Source organism: Nyctereutes procyonoides, unplaced genomic scaffold (assembly GCF_905146905.1).
Source record: "Nyctereutes procyonoides isolate TBG_1078 unplaced genomic scaffold, NYPRO_anot_genome, whole genome shotgun sequence".
NCBI classification, from domain to species: domain Eukaryota; kingdom Metazoa; phylum Chordata; class Mammalia; order Carnivora; family Canidae; genus Nyctereutes; species Nyctereutes procyonoides.
In genome coordinates this window covers 23,588,285-23,612,720 of record NW_026575042.1, presented here as the reverse complement: position 1 = coordinate 23,612,720, position 24,436 = coordinate 23,588,285, and the positions used below count along the sequence as shown (strand labels likewise).

Genomic DNA, 24,436 nt, shown 5'->3' with positions numbered 1-24,436 from the left:
AACTAAAAAGTTATTATAGCCATATAAATGATATTTAAAAAACTGGAAACAACCTAAGTATCCCAGTGTTAGTAGATAATTGCTTGAATTATGAAAATCTATATTAAAAATTCAATATGGCTATTAAGATGATATATTTTCCAATATGGAAAGACATTCTTAACATTATTAATGAAGAAAAGCAAGTCATAAAGCAATTTAATTGGAGGTTTTGTAATTTAGGACTAAATTAAGGATCCACCAGGCCAAATTCAAATCTTGGCTCTGCAACCAGTCACTGTGAGTTGGGACATGCTATTTCATCTACCTGGAGCTCCACTTTCTTAGCTCTGAATTGAAGTTAATAGTAGTATTTATCTCATAGAATTGTTGTGAGGATTCAATGAGATAAAACACAGTACCTGGCAAATTATTATGCATTACTGATGAAGTTTTGGAATACAAGTGAGGTCCAGAGCTGATGACAAAGAAAGGATTCTTGAGACATCTTTGGTGCAAAATGGTGGTTTTAGTAAAGTACGGGGACAGCACCCAGGGGCAGGAAGAGCTGTTGCTCTGGGCCTGTGAGGAGTGGCTGATTATATATACCCAGGAGTTGGGGGAGGTAAGCAAAAAGGAGATTCCAAAAGGATTTTCATATGCTAAGGAGGGCATACAAGGTACTGGAGGCCTTACTTTCCCTATAACAAGGCATTAACATTAAGACAACTGGAAGCTTCCTGAAGAATGTCACAGGCATCCCACTCTGGGTAGGGGTTGTTTGTGGGTTATCAGCTATGCTTTGTCCTCAGCTAGCCCTGCTCCTGCATCATTACTACTAGCTCTTGTTGTTAGTAGTAGTATTACCAGGCTACTAGAGTTCTTTCACTTCAACCAACAGATATGAATTCTGCTCAAATAAGAAAACTGTTTTAAAAGGATACCGGTAGTACCCAGAAGCTGAAAACAAAGGGAAACCCAGTGTAGTCCCTGGAACCTTAGCTGCAAAAATTTGTAAGCCTTCTGTCCAGGACACTGAACACTGGATGATTCAGCTCCACCTGCCCCTGTCCCTGTGAGTATTGACTTAGAAGGATTTACATCCCTAGAGGATGGAGTCTGATTGGTGTAGCATATGTGATGTGCTGAGCCCTTAGTTGCACCCTTAGAGACCTGCATGGAAGGCGGTCTTTCCCACGCAGGCATGCGGGCTTAAGAACAGCATCATAAGTATAACCTCATTTATCAGTTGAGAAAATATGACATTTTAATAGGTACTAACAGGAATGGATCTGGAAGGATTATGTTGAGTTATTCACAATGCTTTTCTCAGGGTATGGAGGTTTGTAGGTGTTTAAAAATATTTCCCCCCACTTCCTTCCTTTCTCCCCCCTCTTTCCCCTCTATCTCTCTTCAGTCTGCTTTCTTAAAATTGAAATGTCTGTACATTTTCAAGTGCTCTTGGAATTATTGTCGGAATGCCATAGTTTATTTCTTGGTTTTATCATCAGGGCTCTAGAAAACCTTTTTCAGAGGTTATGCTTCCTCTCCCCTCCACCCCTCAACTTTAATTAGACTTTTGTTATGGAAAAGCTCATGCATATATAAAGGTAGAAAGAATAGCTTAATAGGTGCATTGTACTTACCACCCAGCTTGAATAATTATTAAAATTTGCCAATTTCTGGAGTTCCTGGGTGACTCAGGTGGTTAAGCATCCGACTCTTGATTTTGAATCAGATCACGATCTCAGGGTCTTGGGACAGAGCCCTAAGTTAGGCACTGTGTCAGGCTGTGTGCTCAGCAGGGAGTCTGCTTCAGGATTTTCTTTCTTCCTCTACCCCTAGCCCAACATCCCTGCTTGTTCACTTGCACGCACTCTCACAAACAAACAAACAAATCTTTAAATTAAGATTTGTCAATTTCCTTCCCCTCATTTTTTCTTGTCCAGAGTATTTAAATCAAGTTCCACACATATTTCCTATTTGTGCATATTACTTCTTTAAATATTACCAATGAAGTAGAGATATTAGGGCATATGGAATTTGTTAGTCATCACACAGGCCTGAATTCTCAAATGCATTTGAATTTGTGTACACTGTCCTGATTCTACAGTCACTATGCTGAGTATGGTGGATTTAGTTCCTAGAGATCATGCGCATGTGTCAATTTGTAACATTCCTGTACTTATTAATAAATAACCTCCAGGCTTCCCAGTTGAGATGATATCTGTTCTGTTGCTTTGCTGTTGGGTACCCTTTCTTTGGTGCGCCATACATTTTCTCTTGACAGTGAGCTCTGGTTTCATGTGGTCTCCTGACACTTACTTCTCTCCAGGTATCCTTGGCCTGCCATCATTGGATGCTCTTCTGTGTTTCCTGGGTATAAAACATTCAATTGGGAATTAGGGAACGAGAATTCTAGGCCTGGCTCAGCAGTTTACCAATCCCTTAAAATGCTTTGCAGTTCAGTATCTTCATCCATGATATAGCCACTTGCTACATGAGCTAATGAACACTTGAAATATAGCTACTCCAAATTAAGATGAGCTTTAAGTATAAAATACATGCCAGATTCTGAAAGCTTAGTATAAAGAAAAAGTGAGCTATCTCATGAATATTGATATGTTGAAATGATATTTTAGGAATATTGGGTTGATAAAATATATAATTAAAATTAATTTCACCTGTTTCATTTTCAGTGTTGCTAGTTGTAAACTTATACATATGGCTCACATTATATTTCCTTTGGATAGTGCTGTCTGAGAACTTTCTAGTCCATTTTCTGAAATTGTTATTTGGGATTGTTACAATCAAGTTCATTTTACAAAAATTTAAAAGGGGGTACTAACAAAACACTTCAGTAGCCCAAACATTTCTCCTTATTTTAGTATTAATAAAAATTCCTTATCTTGGGACTACTTATTTAAATAGCAATCTGCTTATATGATCAGGAAGGAGGAAATAAAGCATTGTGATCAAATACAATTGAAACTTTTGTTGTCATTTTGGATTCCATTGTTCTGAACTGTGCCAGGACGTACTGATTATTACATTTGACTAGTGATAGTTTTTTGCAGTTGTGTGTGGGAGGTTTTTGGTTATTTTTCAGTGCCTTCGCTTTTTTCTGATAAACATACACACATCCATACATCACACAGACACACTCATCTTTAAACATCACAGTGGTAGAAATTGACAGCTTTTTGTTTTCTACTATGGTTACCTCTGCTTACCTGCTTATTTACAGTAGAAACTTTCTAAAGAAAGTAAAGACTAACATTAACCAGTTACGCTAGAGCTTACTTTCTTGAATAGAAGGAAGTATGAAGTTTTTCTCATGGACTATTTCAAACATTGAAATCATAGGTAAATCATTTGACCCAAATCATTTTCTTTAGCCTTACCACATTTGCATAGACCTCCACCACTTAATCACACCAGTTCCAATTTACATATGTGTTGTGCAGATTCTAAATGATATAAATAGGGTGCCCAGCACCCTGATACAGTTTTGTGAATCAAGTCAGCATATTTTTTTTGGCTGAGTGTCTTCTGTTTCTGTTTTTCTTTTTTTTAAGATTTATTTTTAAGTAATCTCTACACCCAACACAGGGCTTGAACCTACAACCCCAAGATCAAGAGTTGCATGCTCTACCAACTGAGCCACCCAGCTGTCCGTGTTTTTACTAATGCCATCTTTTACACATAGGTTTCAGAGTTGTTAGGAGCTGTGAGTCTGGTACAGCAGGAGTTAAGGGTATAGTTTGGTAATATATTTCCTGGTCACTTGTTATAAGTTACATTTCCCTACCTTCCTTGGGTCATGAATTTGATTTTCTCTCCATGTGCCTCTTCCCAGCTCTGCCTGAATTGAGGTTTCTTCTCTGTATTCTTCAGTTCTAGCTGCAGTAGCACCTGGAGTCCCCAGCTCCATCCCTGTGCACCTGGCTTCCCAAGAAAGTAGTGATCTAATCTGATCTAAACGTTCTCCTGTTTAACCCCTCTGAGCCTCCCACTATTCTCAGAACGAAATCCCGGTTTTGTAGAGTGTGCAGGATTGTTCTGGCCTCTGCCATCTGGCCCTTCCCCCAACCATCTATGCTGTGTTCTGGCCACTAGGCTGCTCCATGTTCTTCGAATGTTCTTGACACTTTCTCCCACCCTTGCAGTAGATGCAGAGGCTCGCAGCACCCGCAGTGCTTTTTCTTCATTCTCCTCCAGGGGAACCCTGCTCACCTCCCAGGTTTGACTTTTTAGAGCTTGGTAGAGAGAATAAAGGCTTTCTTGAGGCTTTACTGCAATGTTCCTTGCATAACTATAATCATTTATAATTATATATATACACTATATATAATAAATGGTTTTATAATATGTAATTATCTAATATATAATTTATAGTAATTTATTGTAGGTTTTCTGTAGTAGGCTAAGGTTAAGGACTAACTTTTTCTCTAATTCCTAATAGATTTAGTTCCTGGAGCATAACTGGGCTTTATTCCTTCATTGATAAACACTCACTGAATTCAGGAATAACTAAAAAGATGACTGGTTGCATTTATTTGCAGGGGAGCTTGCATAGTTTATAATCTGTACCTGAACTATCCAGAACATTAGTCACTTATCACATGTGGCTGCTGAGCTCTTGAAACATGGCTAGCTTGAACTGAAATGCACTGCAAGTGTAAAATGCACACTGGTTTTGAAGACTTAGTATGACAAAATGTAAAATATTGATAATTTTTTACATTGAGTACATATTGAAATGAAAAATCTGGTGTATGTCAGGTTAAGTAAAATATGAATAAAATTAATTTCACCTGTTTTACCTTTCTAAAGGGGACTAGTAGAGTACTTATATGTACATAGGTGGCTTATATTATATTTCTATTGGACTGAACTCATGTAAAGGGCTCTTAATCTTAAACTTCCCTTTTTCTCCATCCAGAGCTGAGACTATAAAAGAGGAAACCATTTTTAAATGATAAACTTTTGCAAATTAGTATATTAAAAAGATTTCATTGAAGGAATTTGTTTTACCTCTTCTGGCTTTGACCTCAAATTCCCATGAGCAAAAAATGTATTTGAACAGCTTACAAATGCTACGGATGCTCTGCTGTTTGCTTTCTTTCCAGTCCAAAGGAGCAGAGACATGTTAGCTGCCCGCCCAGCTGCTGCCTGTTCACACTGCAGGGCATGTGAGGACTGGCAGGCTGTCCTCAAGAGAAGTGCAGGCCAGTAATACAGGGAGCCAGAGCTCAGAGAGGGTCACAGCCTATGGTGACAGTGTGCTTCCTGTTCCCAGCAAGGCAACAGCTGCACCGTGATCCTTGGCAGCGTGTGTTTGGCAGGTCTCTCTGTGGCACCCTGGGTATTTGCGAGTCTGGCACAGCACTGGGAGGCGCCAAGGTACATCCTCCTGGAGAGATATAAAGAGAGTAAAACCTCCCCCAGTCTTCTGGCTCACACCTTCCTTCTGTTTCCCTCTGCTCTCTGTGCAGGGTGGATCCTGGGGGAAGACCATGGCTGAGGAGAAAGAGTGAGCTTTTACCACAAGTAAAGGCTTGGCCAGTTTTGAGTAATTATATTGATGCTTTGTACCATACTCTTGGAAGACTATTTGAAATGAAAGCAGGGTCCTTTATATTTGATTATTAAATTCTGGGTGGATGAAAAAATTTTTTTAAAAAACCTTTTATTGGGAAATAGTATCAAATTTATAGAAAAGTCATAGGAATAGGAATAGTAACAAAGGACATCCCAAAGCAAAGTCCCATTTTGCTCAGATTTACCTGTTAATAGGATTATGCCCTATTTGCTTTATTTTTTGCTCTCGTATATCTACAAATGTACAGACTCTCTCTCTCTCTCTCTCTCTCTCTCTCTCTCTCTCTCTGTGTGTGTGTGTATAAGTCTGTGTGTAGTTGTATATATATATTTTTTTCTGGACCATATAAACATACATTGCATAGACATGTTGGCCTTTCCCCCCGAATACAATGTATATTTCCTAAAATTAGGGTATTCTTTTATATAACTTTAGTTCATTTACCAACTTAAGTAAGTTTCTGTGTTAATGTAATATTTTAATGTACTGTTTGTATTCTCCTTTTATCATTTGACCCAGAAATATCCTTTATAGCATATTTTCCTTCACATTAAGCAGCCAGTCTAGAATCACATGTGTAGTTAGTTGTCATGTGAAAGGAGACCACTTTGTCTACTCTACTAATACTCAACACTTCCAGGATACATCTGGCACCAAATATGTAGGGTTTTACACACAAGCAGTTTTCCAGCTCTCTAGTGGACAACTACAGGGTGTCTTGCAAATTTTAACTCCGTTTTCACACTAACTGCCTGTAGTTAGTGCAGACCCCACAGGGTGAGGGCTCAGTCCCCTTCCTTCCCCTTACTTCAGGTGCCAATCGCAAGCCCACGTTTTACCTGTGCTTCTGACCCGCTGGCTAGAGATGCGAGATTCTCATGACCTCTTCCTGGGGTTGGATAATTTTCTGGAGCAGCTCACAGAACTTAGGAAAACAGTTTTTTATTTGATTACTGGTTTATCATAAAAGGATACGGGGTCAGGAATAGCCAGTCACTCAGAGCAAGGCAGGGGGAAAGGAGCACGGAGTTCTAAGTATGCCACTCTCCCAGCACCTTCCTGTGCACGCCAAGCTGGAAGCTCTCCAAACCCCTTCATTTTTTTTTTTTTAAAGATTTTATTTATTTATTCATGAGAGACACAGAGTGAGAGACAGAGACATAGGCAGAGGGAGAAGCAGGCTCCCTGCAAGGAGCCTGATGTGGGACTCTATCCCAGGACCCTGGGATTACCACCTGAGCAGAAGGCAGACAGACACCCAACCACTGAGCCACCCAGGCACCCCTCTTCAGACCCTTTCAGTTAGGGTTTAACGGTGACCACATTATGTAGGCATGATTGATTACATCTTTGGCTATTAGTGATTAATTCAGCCTCCAGATGACTTCCTCCTCCCACCACAGGTAGAAGAAAAGGGGCTGAAAGTTCCAACCCTTAGGCAAACAGTCCCCTTCCTTTAGGGACTTTAAAAGGTCATTAACATAAGCTGTGATGTGGTTGCAAGGGACTTGTTATGAAAAACAAAAGACACTTCCTTCACATTATTGCACTCATTACTTATGACATTCCAAGGGTTTTAGAGAAGCCCAGTGCTGGGGGGGGAAAAAAAGAAGCACTATGTCAGGAACAAAGAGCAAATATATATTTCTTATTATAAGTTATTATAAGTTACAATATCACAGCAATATCAATATTTCTATTGATCTGGAACAGCTCCTCAGCTTTTTTTTCTGGGTTTTTTTTTGGGGGGAGCGGCGGGTCTTTTATGACATTGACATTTTGGTGGAGGAATGTTTTAAATTTTAAAAACAAACCTGTTAAAGAGCCTAGGAGAAAATACATTTTTGTCATCTCTTGTGTATGAAGGGAAGACCTTTGCAAGCCAGACCTTAAAGAAATGCCAGACCTAGATTTGACTTTATGAAAAATTTAAAATTCCTCTAGAACCCACCCAAAACCCAACAAAATCCAGGAGCATTTACAAAGAAGATGAGAAACACAAAGCTCTTTCAAGGCAGTAAGAAAAAGACTACCATCCCAAAACAGGAGCAAAGGATCTGAATAAGTAGTTGCACAAAGAACCAATACAGATGGCCCGTGACCTTGCATGGCCACGGACATGCAAATTAAAATTGCTGGGGACTCATTAATTTTCAAGATTTACTTAATTACTGAGAAAGATTCCTCACTATAGGCAAGAGTGGGCACATTCTTTCACACAGTTGATAGAGTGTACATTGATGGGCGAAGGTAAACTAGGGAGCATATACAAAAGCTTTATTTATTTAAATGATTTTATTTTTAAATAATCTCCACACCCAACCTGGGGCTCAAACTCATAACCCTGAGATCAAGAGTTGCACGCTCCACCAACCAAGCCAGCCAGGCACCCCTACGAAAGCTTTAAAGGGCAATGATTCAGTGTTATGAGTTCTATGGCAGATTAACTGCTGCAGATTTGTGCATTGTAGTTTATAGATTTTTAATTTAATTTAATTTTTAAAAAAGATTTTGCTTATTTATTCGTGAGAGACACAGAGAGAGGCAGAGACACAGGCAGACGGAGAAGCAGGCTCCATGCAAGGAGCCCGATGTGGAACTCCATCCGGGGACTCCAGGATTATACCCTGGGCTGAAGGCGGTGCTTAACTGCTGAAACACCCAGGTATCCCAGGTTTTTTATTTTATTTTTTAGTTTTTAGTAATGTGCTTTCAAATTACACGATAGAGGCATATCTCTATAGGTATATGTTAGATGTCTAACAAGTTTTAGATAATTCAAGGTAATCTATTGGCATCAAAAAAAAACTTCTTTAGAAAAGATTAAAAGGAGGGTTTCTTTCCATTATGAGTGACCCTTTTTAATTAAAAATGAATTATCAGTACAATAAATAGTTTGGCTTTGTAGTTAGAATGAAGTACACCTGGATGTTTGCATGGGTTAGGATGTTTGCATTGTGGGTTCCCGAGTAAGTCCTGTCCAGTTTTGGCCAATAGCTCCAAAGAGTCAGTCTTTGGATTTGGTGGAGATGGGGTTGTTTGAAGAAAGTGATGTTTTAGGAAGAGTACCCTGTACTCAGAGAAAAACGGTCTGGGGCTCTTTTGGTACTCTGGACTTGAGAGCTCAGTCACCACATGGAGAAGTGGTGATTCTGAGAGACAGTGAGGAGGCTCACCTGAATCTGGTGACTGGGAAGATGAAGGAGGTAAAGGACAATGAAGGAATGAATGACAGGCTTCTCGTCACACATGGGGCTGGCTGGGAGGAATTGCCATCTTGAGGAGGGCCTGAGGATTTTGACCCCAGGGTCAAGGTTGTCTTGATGGTATAAACTGATGTTGTTGGGATGGGGAGGCACTAAGGTACAGTTAGTTGGTAGGGTGGATCTGATGAGAGAGAGAGCTGACAGCCAGATGGAGAGACTAGAAAAGGACTCTTGGTCAGAAGGGGCCCATAGTTGGAGAATCTGAGAACGTGACAGGTCCAAACAACTAAGTATTTGTACAGTGTAGACATAACATGCTTGCCTAGCTTTCTCATCCAGGGAAGCTTCTCTTTCCTAGCAACTTGTATAGACCTTCTACTTTCCCTTCTCAAGCTGATGGTCCACCCTTCTACTTTCATCTGTCTTCACCCACCCCATCATTTATTCTAGGAAGCCTAATCTTTTTCATATAGTATTATTCTTCTGCCTCAGTATACCCCCTTTGACTCCAGACCCACTTTTCCTTTAGTGTCAGAAGAAGAGATACTGATGCTGTTGTGCTGCAAAGTTAGCCCCATTTGTCCAGCACAGCTGAATTTCCCTCCCTCCTTCTGAGAAACGTGCTTGTTCCATTCATCCTCCCTCCTGAGTCCTGTGTGCTTTGGCTTACACACACACAGCTTTGAGGAGAGGTCACAGATTTCATTATGCACAGGATCAGAAGGAAATGAACTTCCTCAGGTCTCACTTCTTAAGCATATTGATGTTTATCTGGTCTGTTCTTCAGAATATTCTGGGAGATGTTCCCAAACAGTGGTTTTCGAACTGTAGAGCCCCCTCACACGAGGAGGAGATGCCCCCCAACCTCGCCTTCTGAAAAATAGGCACTTCCACTTCTGTTTCAATCGGAACAGCTCTAATTCTGATTAAGAATTCATTTGGATTAAGCGTTTTGTAACTTAAAGAAAATGAACCATTGGTTTAAAAAATAAAGCATAGCTTGTACTTCCATGAGGTAAACCCACTTATGTTAGCACCTTAGTTACACTGTTTCATATTGTAGAGAATCTGAAGGAATTGATGTAAACTTACTGCTTTCATAGCTTATCACTGAAAAGCAATTAAACATTACAAGGTAAAAATAGTCTTCAATAAAATTATTTCTGTAAATAACTGACATAAAAAATTTTGACCTAGTTGTCTCCAGAATGAGGCCTATGTCCCAAAGGCTTCAGACTGACCTCAAGGAAAATTTTGCAAGTAAAAAAAAAGAAAGATGACCTGGCAAACAGTCTGCCTAAAAGGAAGTCTAATTTTGGACATCTTTTAGAAAATGATGAAGTCATATATTGTATAACCAATAGAAAGTAATAGATTTGCATGTTAATTTTTTATTTACACACATGTATATATCTGTAATTTTTCCATGATATGTTACTTATGTTCTGAGTTTAGTCAATTACTCTCTATTTGGTAATGTTGATGTTTTCAAGTTTAGATGTATGTACTAGATTTATTCCACAATTTCTAAGGTAGACAGATCACCAAATTTCCTTCCTCTTCTCTTACCCCTAAAAATGCTTTATGGGGTTCCCGTGCATGCACACACACACACACGCACACACACACACAGGTCTAGATATGTGCACATCACACTCATCACTAGTGACCTGTGACGTTGGGCCCATCACTCTGTTTTTCTTTTTTTCTGCATAAGAAAGGAATGAAAAGTGAGTGGCCGCTGCCCCTCTAATTATGAGTTCTTTAATCTGGCTTCCTCATGTACACTTACAAGTCCCAATCTCTTGGTATTTAATCCTCTTGACTCTCTGAAAATGCTTCTTATCGGATATTTTAGTTTGAGCTCCCTCAGAAGCAGAGTCCAAGACAAGGATCTGAGTGCAAGTAGTTTATTTGGCATGAAGCGAGGGGAGTAGGAAAGTTAAATGAGGAGGAAAAAGTGGCCAATAAAGGGTGAATTACTGAGCCGGCTTCCCACCTTAGGCAACTGCTACTTAATTTTGTGGGGGAAATTTTGGGAGTCAGTTTTTCAACCTGAGGGATGAGAGATCTAAGGTATTTATTTATAGGCTAATGTCTTAGTATTGGGTTGAAGGCTGCTGCTGAGTGACAGGTAGGTGGCAGAGCAGATTACAGTGACAGAAAAAGCCCTTAGGTAGAGAAACAGAGCTGTTGGTAGTTGGATGCTAGGAGGTATGCCCTGAAGTGGGAAAGAAAGGGGATATGGGAAGGTACCAGCAGCATTTTCTGTCCCAGTCTCCTGATTGAGCTTCATGGTTTATTTAAAAATTTTAAAGATTATTTATTTATTTGAGAGAGCATGCACAAACTAGGGAGAGGGGCAGAGGGGGAGGGAGAGATTGAGGACAAGCAGACTCCCCACTGAGTGTGGGGGGGGGCCTTATGTGGGGCTCTACTTCAGGACCCCGAGATCATGATCTGAGCCAACACCAGGAGTCTTATGCTTAACGCTTAACCGTCTAAGCCACCTGGGTGCCCCAGCCTTCATAGTTTAATGACAAGAGCACCATGGTCTCTGGAGTAGACTGACCCATGCCTGACACCTAACAAGTATTCCCCAATAATCTTTAGTTTTATCTCCTTTTAAGAAGGCAAACGAAAGCCCACTACTCTTCTACATAGTTTAGTCTTTAACTTCTGTGTTTCAGCATTTTGAAGCCAGCACACCAAGAGCTATATCCAATAAGTTTCCCCTTGAAGTGTTATGTGATAAACATAGTGATAAGTACTGGAGATGCAGAGTTAAGAGAGATGATCCCGACCCAGAGGGGTTCCTGAGCTAGGGACTGATTATTGAGTGGCTGATCCAGAGAACTCTTTTCAAGTGAGAAAAGAAGTGAATCAGCTGATCAACAAAAAGTGTGCTTGTAGGTGCTGTGGAATTTGGTTCAAGTGTTCTTCCCATTTGGAACCTGGCCCTGCATTGTTCACTAAGTTTGGATAAAACAGCATCTATTCTCTAAGCCTCAGTTTCCTCAGTTGTCAGATGGGATCGCTAATGCCTACTCTCATGGGATTGTTTGAGGATTAAATGCAATAACCTTAATAAATGGACTGGATCTGTGTAGAAGAGAGGACAGGGGCCTGGGAGGGAAGGTTGATGGTGAGGTCACTTACTATCGATCTTATAGAACTAAGTCAGAAATATGGGTTTGTGGGCTTGATCATGGAAGGCTTTGAATCTCAAACTCAAATAGGCCTTGGGATTCTGGTACAAGGAGAGGCTGAAGGAATGTCAGTCTTCACACTAATATGATAATCTTGGCTCACAGCTTTCACAGCCATGGTGGAGACCAGCCATATTCTTATGTGGAAACACAGGAATTAAACACTGTCAAAAAGCAGAAAGAGACCCATAAGTACAAAATGATGGTTGCCAGAGGAGTGGGGGTGGGTGGATGGGCAAAGTGGGTGAAGGGGGTAAGGGGAAGTCCAGGTTTCTAGTTAGGGAATGAATAGGTCATGGGGATAAAAAGTATAGCACAGGGAATATAACCAATGTTATTGTGATAACATTGTGTGGTGATGGCAGCTCCATGGTGGTGAGCACAGCATAATGTATGTATAGACTTGTCAAATCACCATATTGTACATTGGGAATTAATGTAATGTTGTATGTTGACTATACTTCAATTAAAAGAATTTAGGGACACCTGGGTGGCTCAGCAGTTGAGCGTCTGCCTTCAGCTCAGGGCATGATCCCAGAGTCCTGGGATCGAGTCCCCCATTGGGCTCCCTGTATGGAGCCTGCTTCTTCCTCTGCCTGTGTCTCTGCCTCTCTCTCTGTCTCTCATGAATAAATAAATAAATCTTAAAAAAAAAGAATTTAATACTATGATGACCAACAAGTGGTGCCAACACTGGATCTTAAACAATCCATTATCAGGATACATTAGCCACTGGCCTATTTTTGGTCTTGAAAGGGGAGGCTAAGGCTCAGCAAGGTGACAGTCTTTTTTTTTAGATTTTAAAATATTTTTTTTCTTTATTTATTTATGATAGTCACACACACACAGACAGAGAGAGGCAGAGACACAGGCAGAGGGAGAAGCTCCATGCACCGGGAGCCCGACGTGGGATTCGATCCCGGGTCTCCAGGATCGCACCCTGGGCCAAAGGCAGGCGCCAAACCACTGCGCCACCCAGGGATCCCTTTTTTTAAGATTTTATTTATTTACTCATGAGAGATAGAGAGAGAGGCAGAGACATAGGCAGAGGGAGAAGTAGGCTCCTTGTAGGAGCCTGATATGCGACTTGATCCCAGGACCCCAGGATCACACCCTGAGCCAGAGGCAGATGCTCAACCACTGAGCCACCCAGGTGCCCCAAGGTGTCAGTCTTTTAATTATAAGTCGACTTTGTGAGAAGATGTAAATCTTAGAAGAGTTCAGATATTTCCTCTGTCTACAATGTAATCTAATGGACTGGTGTCCCAGAAGGTTTGGAGAGAGACCCTTTTCTATTTTAAAATTGAGAACATTTGCAGTTTCCAACTAATGTGTCACCTATGTTCCTTTGATCTTTGTCTTCAGCTGCTCATGTCTCCCACCTGGAAAATGTGTCAGAGGAAGAAATGAACAGACTCCTGGGAATAGTGTTGGATGTGGAATATCTCTTTACCTGCGTCCACAAGGAAGAAGATGCAGATACCAAACAAGTTTATTTCTATCTATTTAAGGTGAGGTTTTACCATTATAAAAAGGTGTTTCTTCTTTCTCTCATTGTTCAAATGTGCTCAGTTTCTGCACACCAGGTCATGGGTGGGAATGATATGTTTGCCTTCAGAGTTTATGAAAGCATGCATTTCTTCATGAGGGATTCTCTAAAATGACCCATCATGTGTTGAACACATCACTCTCCTTGAAAGCCTTCATATTTGTATGCAGATTTGAATATCTTTATTTGCTTATGCTTATAGATTTCTTTCCATCCACCCATCCATTCATCCATCCAAGTATGTATTGCACACCTGCTCTGTGCTCTGTGCATGACACTCATGTAGGCATGAGGGATAGAGCAGTGGGCAGAACAAAGTCCTTGCCCTCATGGAGTTGACATTTCAGTAGAAGAGGCAGACAATCAACCCATAAATAATATATTTGCAGGTGGTGATAAGTGCTGTGAAGAGAAACAAAGTAGGGTAAGTGGAATCAGAATGGCAGGGATGGTGGTGGGTGGGAGGACATAATAATAAGGAAGAGCAGTTAAGAAAGGCCTCTTTGAGAAGACCACAGTTGAGCAGAAACCTGAGTTGGGGGCCAGGATCCATTGCTGAAAATGGCTGAGGGAAGAGCTTTCCAGGCAACAGAAGGAACGCCATCTAGGCCTTGCCCTGACTGAGCTTGGTGTGATGAGGGAACAGCAAGGAGGCCTGTGTAATGAAGCCCGGTGAGCAAGGGGAGGGTGGGAGGAGATGTGGTTGGAGGGTGGCGCCAGGGCCTTTGACTCTCAGGCTTCAAGGGGAGGAATCAAGAATTTCCAAATTTGGGCATCTCACCACTGTCCTCTGTGTCTTGTTGACAGCAGCCCCCGATTTCTGCTGCCACTCCCTATAGCTGCTTCATGGCTCTGCCTCAGCTCCACCTAGGTCACATCCACTCCCTTCCTACAGACATAGGTCTCCCCAGGCTCTGATTGCTGTCAGGATGGACAGATGGGGGAGAGAAACTGGTGGTGGGAACAGACAGAAAGACTTCTGGTTGCCAAAAATACATTCTTAAAGGGGGCTGACAGAAGAAGTAATTAAAAAAACAAAAACAGAGGGGCACTGTTGATTATGTTGTATTGTATAATATTTATAAGGTTCTTTAAAAAAAGAAAACAAAATGCTCTACTCAGTTTATAGCTAGGAAAGGTTTGCCTCTTTAATAACCACTGTGCTTCATTTTATATGACAAGGATAGGAAAATTTTCCATTGAGTTCCCTCTTTTACTTTGACTGCTAGGGATCTCAGGCAAATTTTGTATCCAGTTCCTGTAGCTGTTTTTTCCTTTATTTATTTATTTTTTTAGGTCTGAATTTACTTGATACATAATTTTCCCTTCTTCCTATTTATTAGCTTTTATCTTTTTTTTTTTTTTTGGTGGGGGGAGTGGTTTGAGGATAGAGAGGAGACAGGTGTGGGAGTGAGAATTGTATTTTTAAGCTTTGGGGTCATGTGGGGATATTAGTTCTGATAAGGTTAATGGGAGGTGGGGGAGAGGAGAAAGAGAGAGAATGAGAGGACAGGTGTGGGCAGAAAGAGACGAACCCCTGAATTCCCCACTACCATTAGCAGGCCCTGGGCTACTCCAGGTGACAACTTGTTGACATGGCCCTGAGGCCTGAGTCATCCAGATTGAACCCCCTGGCAGGTTCATGCTGTTTAGAGCTTCTTTGGAAAAAGATCTTAGTTGAAGAAAAACAGCGTCTGCATGACTGCAGCGATTATTTGTCTTGGAACCAAGCGCTCTGGCAGCCCCACCGCCCTGCTGGAAGTGAAGGTGGTGTCAAGGTTTCCATCCTGCCAGCCTCCTCTTGATTCCGTTTATAACTAACCAAATAGGCCAGACAGCATTGCTTGGCTTTGAAGTACGTTTTGTCTCTCCTTCTCATAACCTCCCTCATCTTTAACAGCGCAAATATGTTTACTCATGGGAACAAAATCTAAAATATTCAGCAGTCTCCCCCAACTCCTCCCAGAGTCGTTCTTTGGGCAAATAGGTAATAAATCATCCATTCCTTGGCTTTTGAAAAGCAGTTCTTGTGTCTCATATGTCTCTATAATTAAATTAGAATGAAATGTATTCTACATCTAAGTAACATTTAACAAATTTCAGGCTTCGATGTTGAAAATAAACCCAATGGAAATCTGCTTCCTAAAGCTCAGTGTATCCTAGAGCTTGTAAATGTGGCTCTGGAGCTCGACTCTCTGGGCTTTAGTCCTGGCGCCATCTCATGTGAAATGTGACTTTGGGCAAGTTGTCATCCCTCACTTTCCTTATCTATAAAATACAGACAGTAATAGCGCCTACATCTAAAGGTTGTTAGGGGTATTAAACAAGATAAGACTTATAAAGAACTATAAAGAGTGCCTGGTGAAAGTTAAGGATGCAGATGTTTGCTGCTACTATTAAATTTCTTTTATATGCCCACTCATGCCGGCTCCATCCTTTTGTAGATGGAGAAGTTGAGATTCAGCGTCTCCCTAACCATCAGTTTCTCTCCAAACTGAAACTCCCAGTGGACCACGTTCCTAGATGGTCATATTTAAAGTGGGCAAAGTAGGCAGCCAGAATTATTTGTACTTAAATTCTGCACTCAATTTTTCCATATCCTTAGAAACACATATATTGATGTATCATTCTTGCATGTTTATTTTTATAAAAATGGGCATAATACATTGAAAGGATCAACAGATTCCTCGTGCTACTAATGTATATGGCACCCCTGGAAGAAATTGAAGCCCTTGTAAGACATGGCTCAGGGGGACACATGGGGATCTTCAACCTTGGCTGTTTGTCCATTTCCATTAACTACTGGGAGCATGGTTGCCATGTTTTGTTTCTATTGAAAAGGCAGTAAGTGGAGAAAAGAGAGAAAGATGTAACTTAAATAAACACATGGTTGTATCATACCTGGCCCACATGGAAAGGTTACAGAATTTTTCAGCAAAAGTTGAAGGCAAAGGATTTAGATATCAAATTTATTTTCAGATTAGGTCTTGATTAGTGACTCTTGTGTTCCCTTTTCTCTCAGATATTTGCTCTTTGAGGGCTTTAAATTCCAGTGGCAGGATTAAGAGCAGTGTTTTGTTTTGTGGGCATTGAGATGCCAGAACACTTGGCTTGTATTCTGTGCATGGAGAGGAAATGAAAAGAGACCGCAATACTGAAAGTTGCCAATTGACAGCCCTGCAGAATTCCTTCCTGAAGGGCCCAGGCCCTAGTTTATGCATATCACATACAGCTGGGACAAACAGCCCTCTCCTCTGGCCTCAAGTGTGCAGAATGGATCTCTGCTTTTCAGGGGCTTAAATATGAACCTACTTAGGGGCTGGATGGGTGGTGTGGCCGATTAAGGGTCCGACTCTTGGTTTTGACACCAGTTGTGATCTGCATGAGATGGAGCCCCGTGTGGGTGAGGAGCCGGCTTAGGATGCTCCCTCCCTCTCTCTGTCCCTCCTCCCCATGTGCCCTCTTTCTAAAATAAATAAATAAATCTTAAAGAAAACCCTCCAGAGCATCAGCATACCTGCAGCAAAGTGTGAGTGTTGTATACCAGGCCTTGGGTCAGTGGGAATCTGGAAATGGTGGGGAGAAGGGAAAGTAAGTAGGATAGGGGTGCCTGATGGCTACTGCTGGTGCTCTAGGCTGCTCTGGTCATGAGTATGAAGGCAAATTTGGGTTACCTGGTAGTAACCCATTTTATTGATTGAAGGATTTATTTACATGTAGATAAGATTATTAGAATATGGTGACTTCCCTTCAGAGGCTGTGTATGTGTGTGTGTGTGTGTGTGTGTGTGTGTGTGTGTGAGAGAGAGAGAGAGAGAGAGAGAGAGAGAGAGATAGACATTGATTTTTTTTTTCTTAATGATATTTTTTTTTTTTTGCAGCTCTTGAGAAAGTCTATTTTACAAAGAGGAAAACCTGTGGTTGAAGGCTCTTTGGAGAAGAAACCCCCATTTGAAAAACCTAGTATTGAACAGGTAAAAATTGAGAGAAAAAAAAAAAGAGAAGCCCCTTTTTATTGCTTTGAGGCTGAACAAACCTAATCTTCCATCTCTATATGTGTCTTCTTTCCATTCTCTATACTTGGCTAGAGATGCTCACTGAGTCGGTAGATTGTCTTGGACTTTTTGCATCAGAAATGCATACTTAATTTAATAAATGATCTAGCTTTTGTCTTTTTTTTTTTTTTAGCTTTTGTCTTTTATGGTTGCTGTATACTCAGAATTCACTGTGTTTGGGGAAGAAAAAAAATAAGCAGAACACGTAGGTCATAAGAACACATGGAATGTGCTTTTTCTTGGTGTTGATATTTTAAAATTAAGTCTTTGTCCTTTTGTTTGTCCCTGTCTGAAAAAGCCTATTGAGGTGAAGGGAATTCAGGAGCATTGTGACAAACATTTTAAGTCAAGCAAAAAACACAAAAAAGAAATGAGACTTTGCATCCAGAAATTGACTTCCTGTTACATTGTGATTCCTGGAAAGACATTGGTTTACTTGGGGAATCTGTTGACACATATAGACTTTTTTTTGTGAGGTATTGTATCCCTCCTCAAAGTCACTTTTTAGTCTACCATTATTTGGTTAACAAAATCTCAGGCACTCTTGACTGAATTTCTTTGTGGGAATGATTATAGAAGCTAGGACATCAGAGTCACTACAAATACAAATAAGAAATTTTATTTATTTGTCTCCAAACTCTATTCAATAAGAATTTATTGCTCTTTTATTTGAAATTGGATTAGATGGGATGTTTTACAGAAACATTAATCTACAGATTCTCTTAAAAGCTTATAATTTCGAGTAAGAATTGTTTTTTTTTTTTTCTTGTTAAGCTTGCCAAAGCCAAAAGAGTGATAGTAAAGAGTTTAAATTTTAGTGGTTTGGTTCAATGGAAGACCTGTGAGCAGCCCAGCCTTGTGATTACAATTTTGGTAATATAAAAACATAATGTTTATCCAAGAACCTCATTATATGTTGACCTACTATTTTGATAGTGCAACAAGAATTATTCTGCAAAATACTGATATTTTATTAAGAGGTTTTGACCTTTTCTATCTGTGATTTTGATTTTCTCTTTAATGCTTGAGGATTGCAGCAGGCATAGAAGAGCAACCCACAACTTCTCTGTCTTGTCACTTTTCATCCACTATGATCTGTGGCATGATCCCCTCTAGGCATTTGCGTTTTCTAATAGAGAAAAGGAAGAGATTTTTGTGAATAGAGAAGTGTCTGTTCTCTAGCTAATAACTACCAATGGTACTGACTGTGTGGGTGTTCAGAATTAGTATGGTTGCATAGCTGTACGAATAAATTGCCTTCCCTCCTTTTAAGGGTGTGAATAACTTTGTACAGTACAAATTTAGTCACCTGCCATCCAAAGAAAGGCAAACAATAGTTGAGTTGGCAAAAATGTTCCTAAACCGCATCAACTATTGGCACCTGGAGGCACCATCTCAACGAAGACTGCGATCTCCCAATGATGATATTTCTGGATACAAAGAGAACTACACAAGGTAATCAGATGACCAGTTCTTTTCTTTTGGCCTCTTAGAGCCTGTTGTAGACATAAAATTACTACTTGTCTCTGCAAGCAGAGGGTTGCCCTCTTACATGGAAACTCCATCAATTCGGAGAGAATGTTTCTATAATTTAACTTTTTATTAATATCATGATATTTTGGGGGACGAGGTCCCGTAATATCCAGTGTGAGAGTGATAGCTACATGGGGCTACTGAGCACTTGAAATGTGGCTAGTATGAATTGAGATTTTGAAGATTATACAAAAAAAAAGAATGTAAAATATTTCATTAGTACTTTTTAATATTGATTACATTTGAATGATAATATTTTGGATATACAATTAAATAAGATATTAAAGTTAATTTCATCTATTTCTTTTTACCTTTTCAATAACTACTAGAAAACTTAAAATACTTAAAGTGGCTTGTATTGTATTTCTACTGAAAATCACTGACCTAGGTATCCATACTATGACTCTTCAATTATTATATAGAAACTTCACTCATTTAAAAAAACATTGACATATGAATATAATAATGTTAAAAATTTTTTATAAAGAAGGAGTGATCACCCTAGTCCTAGCACCATGATGGGACTGATATCATTACACATGTTGTCTTCCAGTCTTTGCCCTTTAAATAATTATTTTATGTTAGTTAGAATGAAATATATATATATAATTTGCATTCTTTTGTCCCCCTACTTAACATCATATCAAACATTTTACTGGTTACATTATGGTCTGTTGAGTTGATGTACTGTAATTTACACAATCTTTTCCCTGTTGGTGGACTTCAGACTGTGCGAATATTCTTAGATTGCACATTTCTCCCCCCTAACATGGAAATTTGTTTTTATTGTTTATGAATTATAGAATAATAGAATTGACTTCAAAAATCTTTGACATGGGCCACACAAAACAGGATGACTTACATTTATTTTTATTTGAATGAGAGTGTCTTGAATTATCCATTCTATTTCCCTTTTTATAACTTTCCCCTTTTTATTTTATTTATTTATTTAAGCAATCTATACTTACTGTGGGGCTCGAACTCATGACCTAGAGATCAAGAGTCACATGCTCTTCTGAATGAGCCAGCCAGGTACCCCATCCCCTTTTATATTTTATTGGCACAGTAAGCTTGCTGCAAAAGGTATTCCTGACTTAAAGTAGGCAATGTTTTTTTGAAAGCCTGAGAGCACTTGTATTCAAGTTTTTAAGTTTTTTTGAGAGACGCCTGGGTGACTCAGCACTTGAGTGTCTGCCTTCAGCTCAGGGCGTGATCCCGGAATCCTGGGATCGAGTCCCACATCGGGCTCCCTGGGTGGAGCCTGCTTCTCACTCTGCCTATGTCTCTACCTTTCTTTCTCTCTGTGTCTCTTATGAATAAATAAATAAAATCTTAAAAAAAAAAGCTTTATTTATGAGAAAGAACAGGCAGTGTGAGCAAGGGGAGGGGTAGAGGGAGAGAGTCTTCAAGCAGACTGCCCACTGAGTGCAGAGCCCAATGAGGAGCTTGATCTCAGGACCCTGAGATCATGACCAGAGCTGAAACCAAGAGTCAGATGCTTAACTGACTGAGCCACCTAGATACCCCTCCAGCTTATTTTCTGTAACAGCAGATGACCTGTAGAAATGAATATAGTTTAAGATAAGCTACCTCTCTGATCATTGACCAGATATTCATGAGTGATATCTCCTTTCCTCTCCTCCTTTCTTTTAAAATATATATAATTTGAGTTATAAAGTATTTCCTTACTAATTGACTTTTATGGGAATTACAGATTCGCTCAATATCAGTTTTTTAAATTCTATCTTTTTTCTATACTTTCAGATTTTTTCATGAAATAATATGGTTCCTATATTATTTTAACTTGTTTATAATAAGGGTAGAAATAATAAATCTATCAAAAATACAGTGATGACTGGCTGGCTCAGAGGACCATTCAACTCTTAACCTTGGGTTCATGAGTTTGAGCCCCATGTTGGGTATAGATATTACTTTAAAAAATCTATCTGTCTTTTAAACCCATCTATGAACAATTGGCTAAGCTGAATATTTGCCAAAGGCAGACCACTGAATGTATTTACATACACTCTTAACAGATGAAAAGTTGTTTCATCGAGAAGGAGAATTAAATGTAAGGCAACATAGAAGAGATCACATAGTAAAAATGCTATGTAGCATTTGGGAATTACAAGAATTGGGTGGCACTTACAAATACTTATGAAGTAGTGAAATTAGAAATCAAACTATGAAATGAACAGTGGGTTTGAATCATAGCTCTATCCCTCCCTAGTTCTGGATGCTTCAGACCAGTCATGTCACCTCCTTGACCTTCAGTTTCTTCATCTGTCCGAGTCTCATGAGTACTGTGAGTGTTGTGTGTAGTGTCTGGCACACAGAGCAGGCACTCGGAAGAAGCTAGTCATCATTTTCCTCCCACACATGTTGTTCTCTGAACCTCAGTCACTGCGTGGGACTCTTAAGTGAGAGCATGTACAACTGCATGAGAGTGTCATTATTTGAATATCACTTTAAAAGAAACTAAAATAACAGGGAATAGAAAGACAGCAGCAGATTCCTTTCTGTTGGCCCAGCATCTTGAGCCAATGACTGAGGGTAGAAGAGTGGAGTCTGACGATGGTGAAGAGAAACCTGCTGAGAGACTCGAATGAATACACCCTGATGAGTTCTGAAACCTGCTGATTTCTAGGTGGAATGTAGACCAAGAGCCTCTTAATAATAAATAAGGAAATGAAGGTAGACGACACTCGTCTCCTCTGCTTGCCTGCTATCACACCATGTTGATGATGAAAGGAGAGTACAGAGAAGCAACCTATGAAAATTATGAGAATCAGTAATTGTTTTAGAGTAAAATCTCATTGTCATGACAATTTAGGATTTTAATAAACCACATACCACTACAGCATGGTGTCTCACTGATACTAATCTTCTTAAAAATGGGTAATATTACAGGCTGCAGGTTTTATCTTGATGTGTAAGTGAACCACAGGACCTGGAATGCTGGTTCAGCATATAATTGGCAGCAGTTGTAGCATTTAGAAGGGGCGGAACATTTACTTCTGGAGCTTGTACATCAGCACGAAAATGGGGGAAATAGGACTCTGTGGAAGAGATCAGACTGAGAAAATTATTATTGCAGACCCAACCTGTGAAGATTTTCCAATAAAAAATTAAGTGCTCATTGAACAGTAGAACTGCTTAAATGACTTTCTGTTCTGAGTAAAGGAAAATTACAAATATTTTACATATTGAAAATATTTGACATTGTAATGTTAACAGATAATTGATACCTACTAGAAGTATATATCCCCTGTAAATCACTGGATTTAGAAAAAGCTCTGGACAAATGTTTTGAAGTTCCCCGAATTTCATGATGGTGCACTAATATAATTCCATGAAGAGACAACATGAAAATAAAGTGTCAGAAGAATGTGACTTTTTAAAATACTCTGGCCAACAGAATTGGCTACTGGAAGCAGCAAATAATTAGTCTTAGATTCTGAGTTGTGCAGACCTTCTGAAAGGTGTAATGGTCGTCCCTGTATTGGGGAGATGTTCTGTAAGAATACAGTGCAAGTTGGATATAACTAAGTTGATTTCGGTGAAACAGTTTCATGTAACCGTTGCTTTGTGTTACTGAGCATTCATCATGTAAGTCTAGAACAGCGCTTATCAGGAAGCATGGAAAGAACAGTGGGCTAGGGGATAGAAGATCCTTCTATTTATTTCAGGTGAACTAGGAGAGATCACTTAATTCCTGCAAACCTTAGGATTTTCATTCCAGCAAGTAGGGTGACATGGTCTATGCCCCAGTTCTCCAGGCCTGTTCACATTAAAAAAAAAAAAAAAAAAAGATTTTAGGAATGCGTGGTGGCTCAGTGGTTGAGCATCTGCTTTCAGCTCAGGTCATGATCCTGTAGTTCTGAGATCAAGTCCCATAGGAGGCTCCCCTTGGGGAGCCTGCTTCTCCCTCTGCCTATGTCTCTGCCTCTCTCTCTGTGTCTCTCATGAATAAATAAATAAAATAAAGAAAAATATTTTAATTTATTTATTATATATAGAGAGAAAGCAAGGGAGAGAGAGCATGAGCAGGGGGAAGGGTAGAGGGAGAAGCAGACTCCCCACTGAATGGGGCTTAGTCGACTCCCAGGATCATAACCTGAGGAGAAGGTGGATGCTTAACTGACTGAATCACCCAGGTGCCCTGTTCTGTTCACATTTTAAAGAAAGCAAGGTAGTTGCAAATTATCATAGTGCTGTCAAAACTCTTGAGTTATTTGCATACATGTGCCATTTTTATTAGGCATATGAAAATGAATAAACTGTCTTTTCACTGCTTTTTAGAAGACCTGAAGCCAGTCATTTAGGTAAAATCTTTTCCTATGGTTGCTTAAGTGTTTGGAGGAATGTGTATGCAGAGATGAGGCACATAAATTCCCATTTCTTCTTTCCATCCCACTACTCCCAATGACATTTATTAAAGTAGCACCAAAAGACCACACATTGACTCAGTCTCTGTCTTACCATACTGTGTACCTTACAGATTTATAAAATGCAGTTAATCTTGCAAGTAAAAACAAAACAAAGTTAAAAAGCGTAAACGGTAGTCTATAAAATGACTTTCAGAGGAAATGAATGGAAGCTTATTATTCGAAACATTTTACTAGGCAGTAACAGTTTGTGTTGACTTCCCCTCCCCTGGAAGATTGCATGGCCTGTTAAGCGCTTCTTTATAACACTTTATGATTTTACGATAATATTTATGACCTACCATTGCTGTCGCAGAAATAACAGCAGTTTTAAGTAGAATATTGGACATCTGTGACCCCTCAACAGATGGAAGTGCTCTTTAGACTCAAAAACAGAAAAAAAAAAAAAAGACTCAAAAACAGGGCATCCCATAGATACATAATGTGAGCCACAAATGTAACTTAAAATTTTCTAGTAGTTACATTTAAAAAAGTAAATAGGCATAGGACATTAATTTCAATAATGTCTTATTTTACCCAATATATAAATATTATTTCACTGTGTGATCAATGTGAAAAATTACTAATGATTGCATTTTTATCTTCTTTTGTGTTGTCTTTAAAATCCAGTGTGTGTTTTATACTTATGGCACATCTCCATTCACTCCCTCAATTTTCAATGGCTAAAGCTAAATGGAGTTCCTATGGAAGCAGTAAAGTTATGTTTCATGGAAAAATATTTCATACTGTTTCCATGTCAAAGTAAATTTTAAATTGATTAAATGATATTAAAAATTAAGCTCCTCACTTGTACAAGCCATGTTTCAGATGTCCAGTAGTTACACTTGGCTGGTAGCCCATCGTATCAGCACAG

At 39.6% G+C, this 24,436-nt stretch overlaps 1 protein-coding gene across 2 annotated transcripts in view; it reads left to right on the top strand.

Annotated features, from left to right (window-relative positions):
- KAT2B (lysine acetyltransferase 2B) overlaps positions 1–24,436 on the top strand; it is a 104,180-nt gene that overhangs the window by 33,254 nt on the left and 46,490 nt on the right. For both annotated transcript variants that reach the window (XM_055321093.1, XM_055321094.1), the window contains 3 exons: positions 13,365–13,510; positions 17,429–17,521; positions 18,876–19,057. In XM_055321093.1, coding sequence (XP_055177068.1) covers positions 13,365–13,510; positions 17,429–17,521; positions 18,876–19,057 — 421 coding nt within the window. The remainder of the gene's footprint in view (positions 1–13,364; positions 13,511–17,428; positions 17,522–18,875; positions 19,058–24,436) is intronic.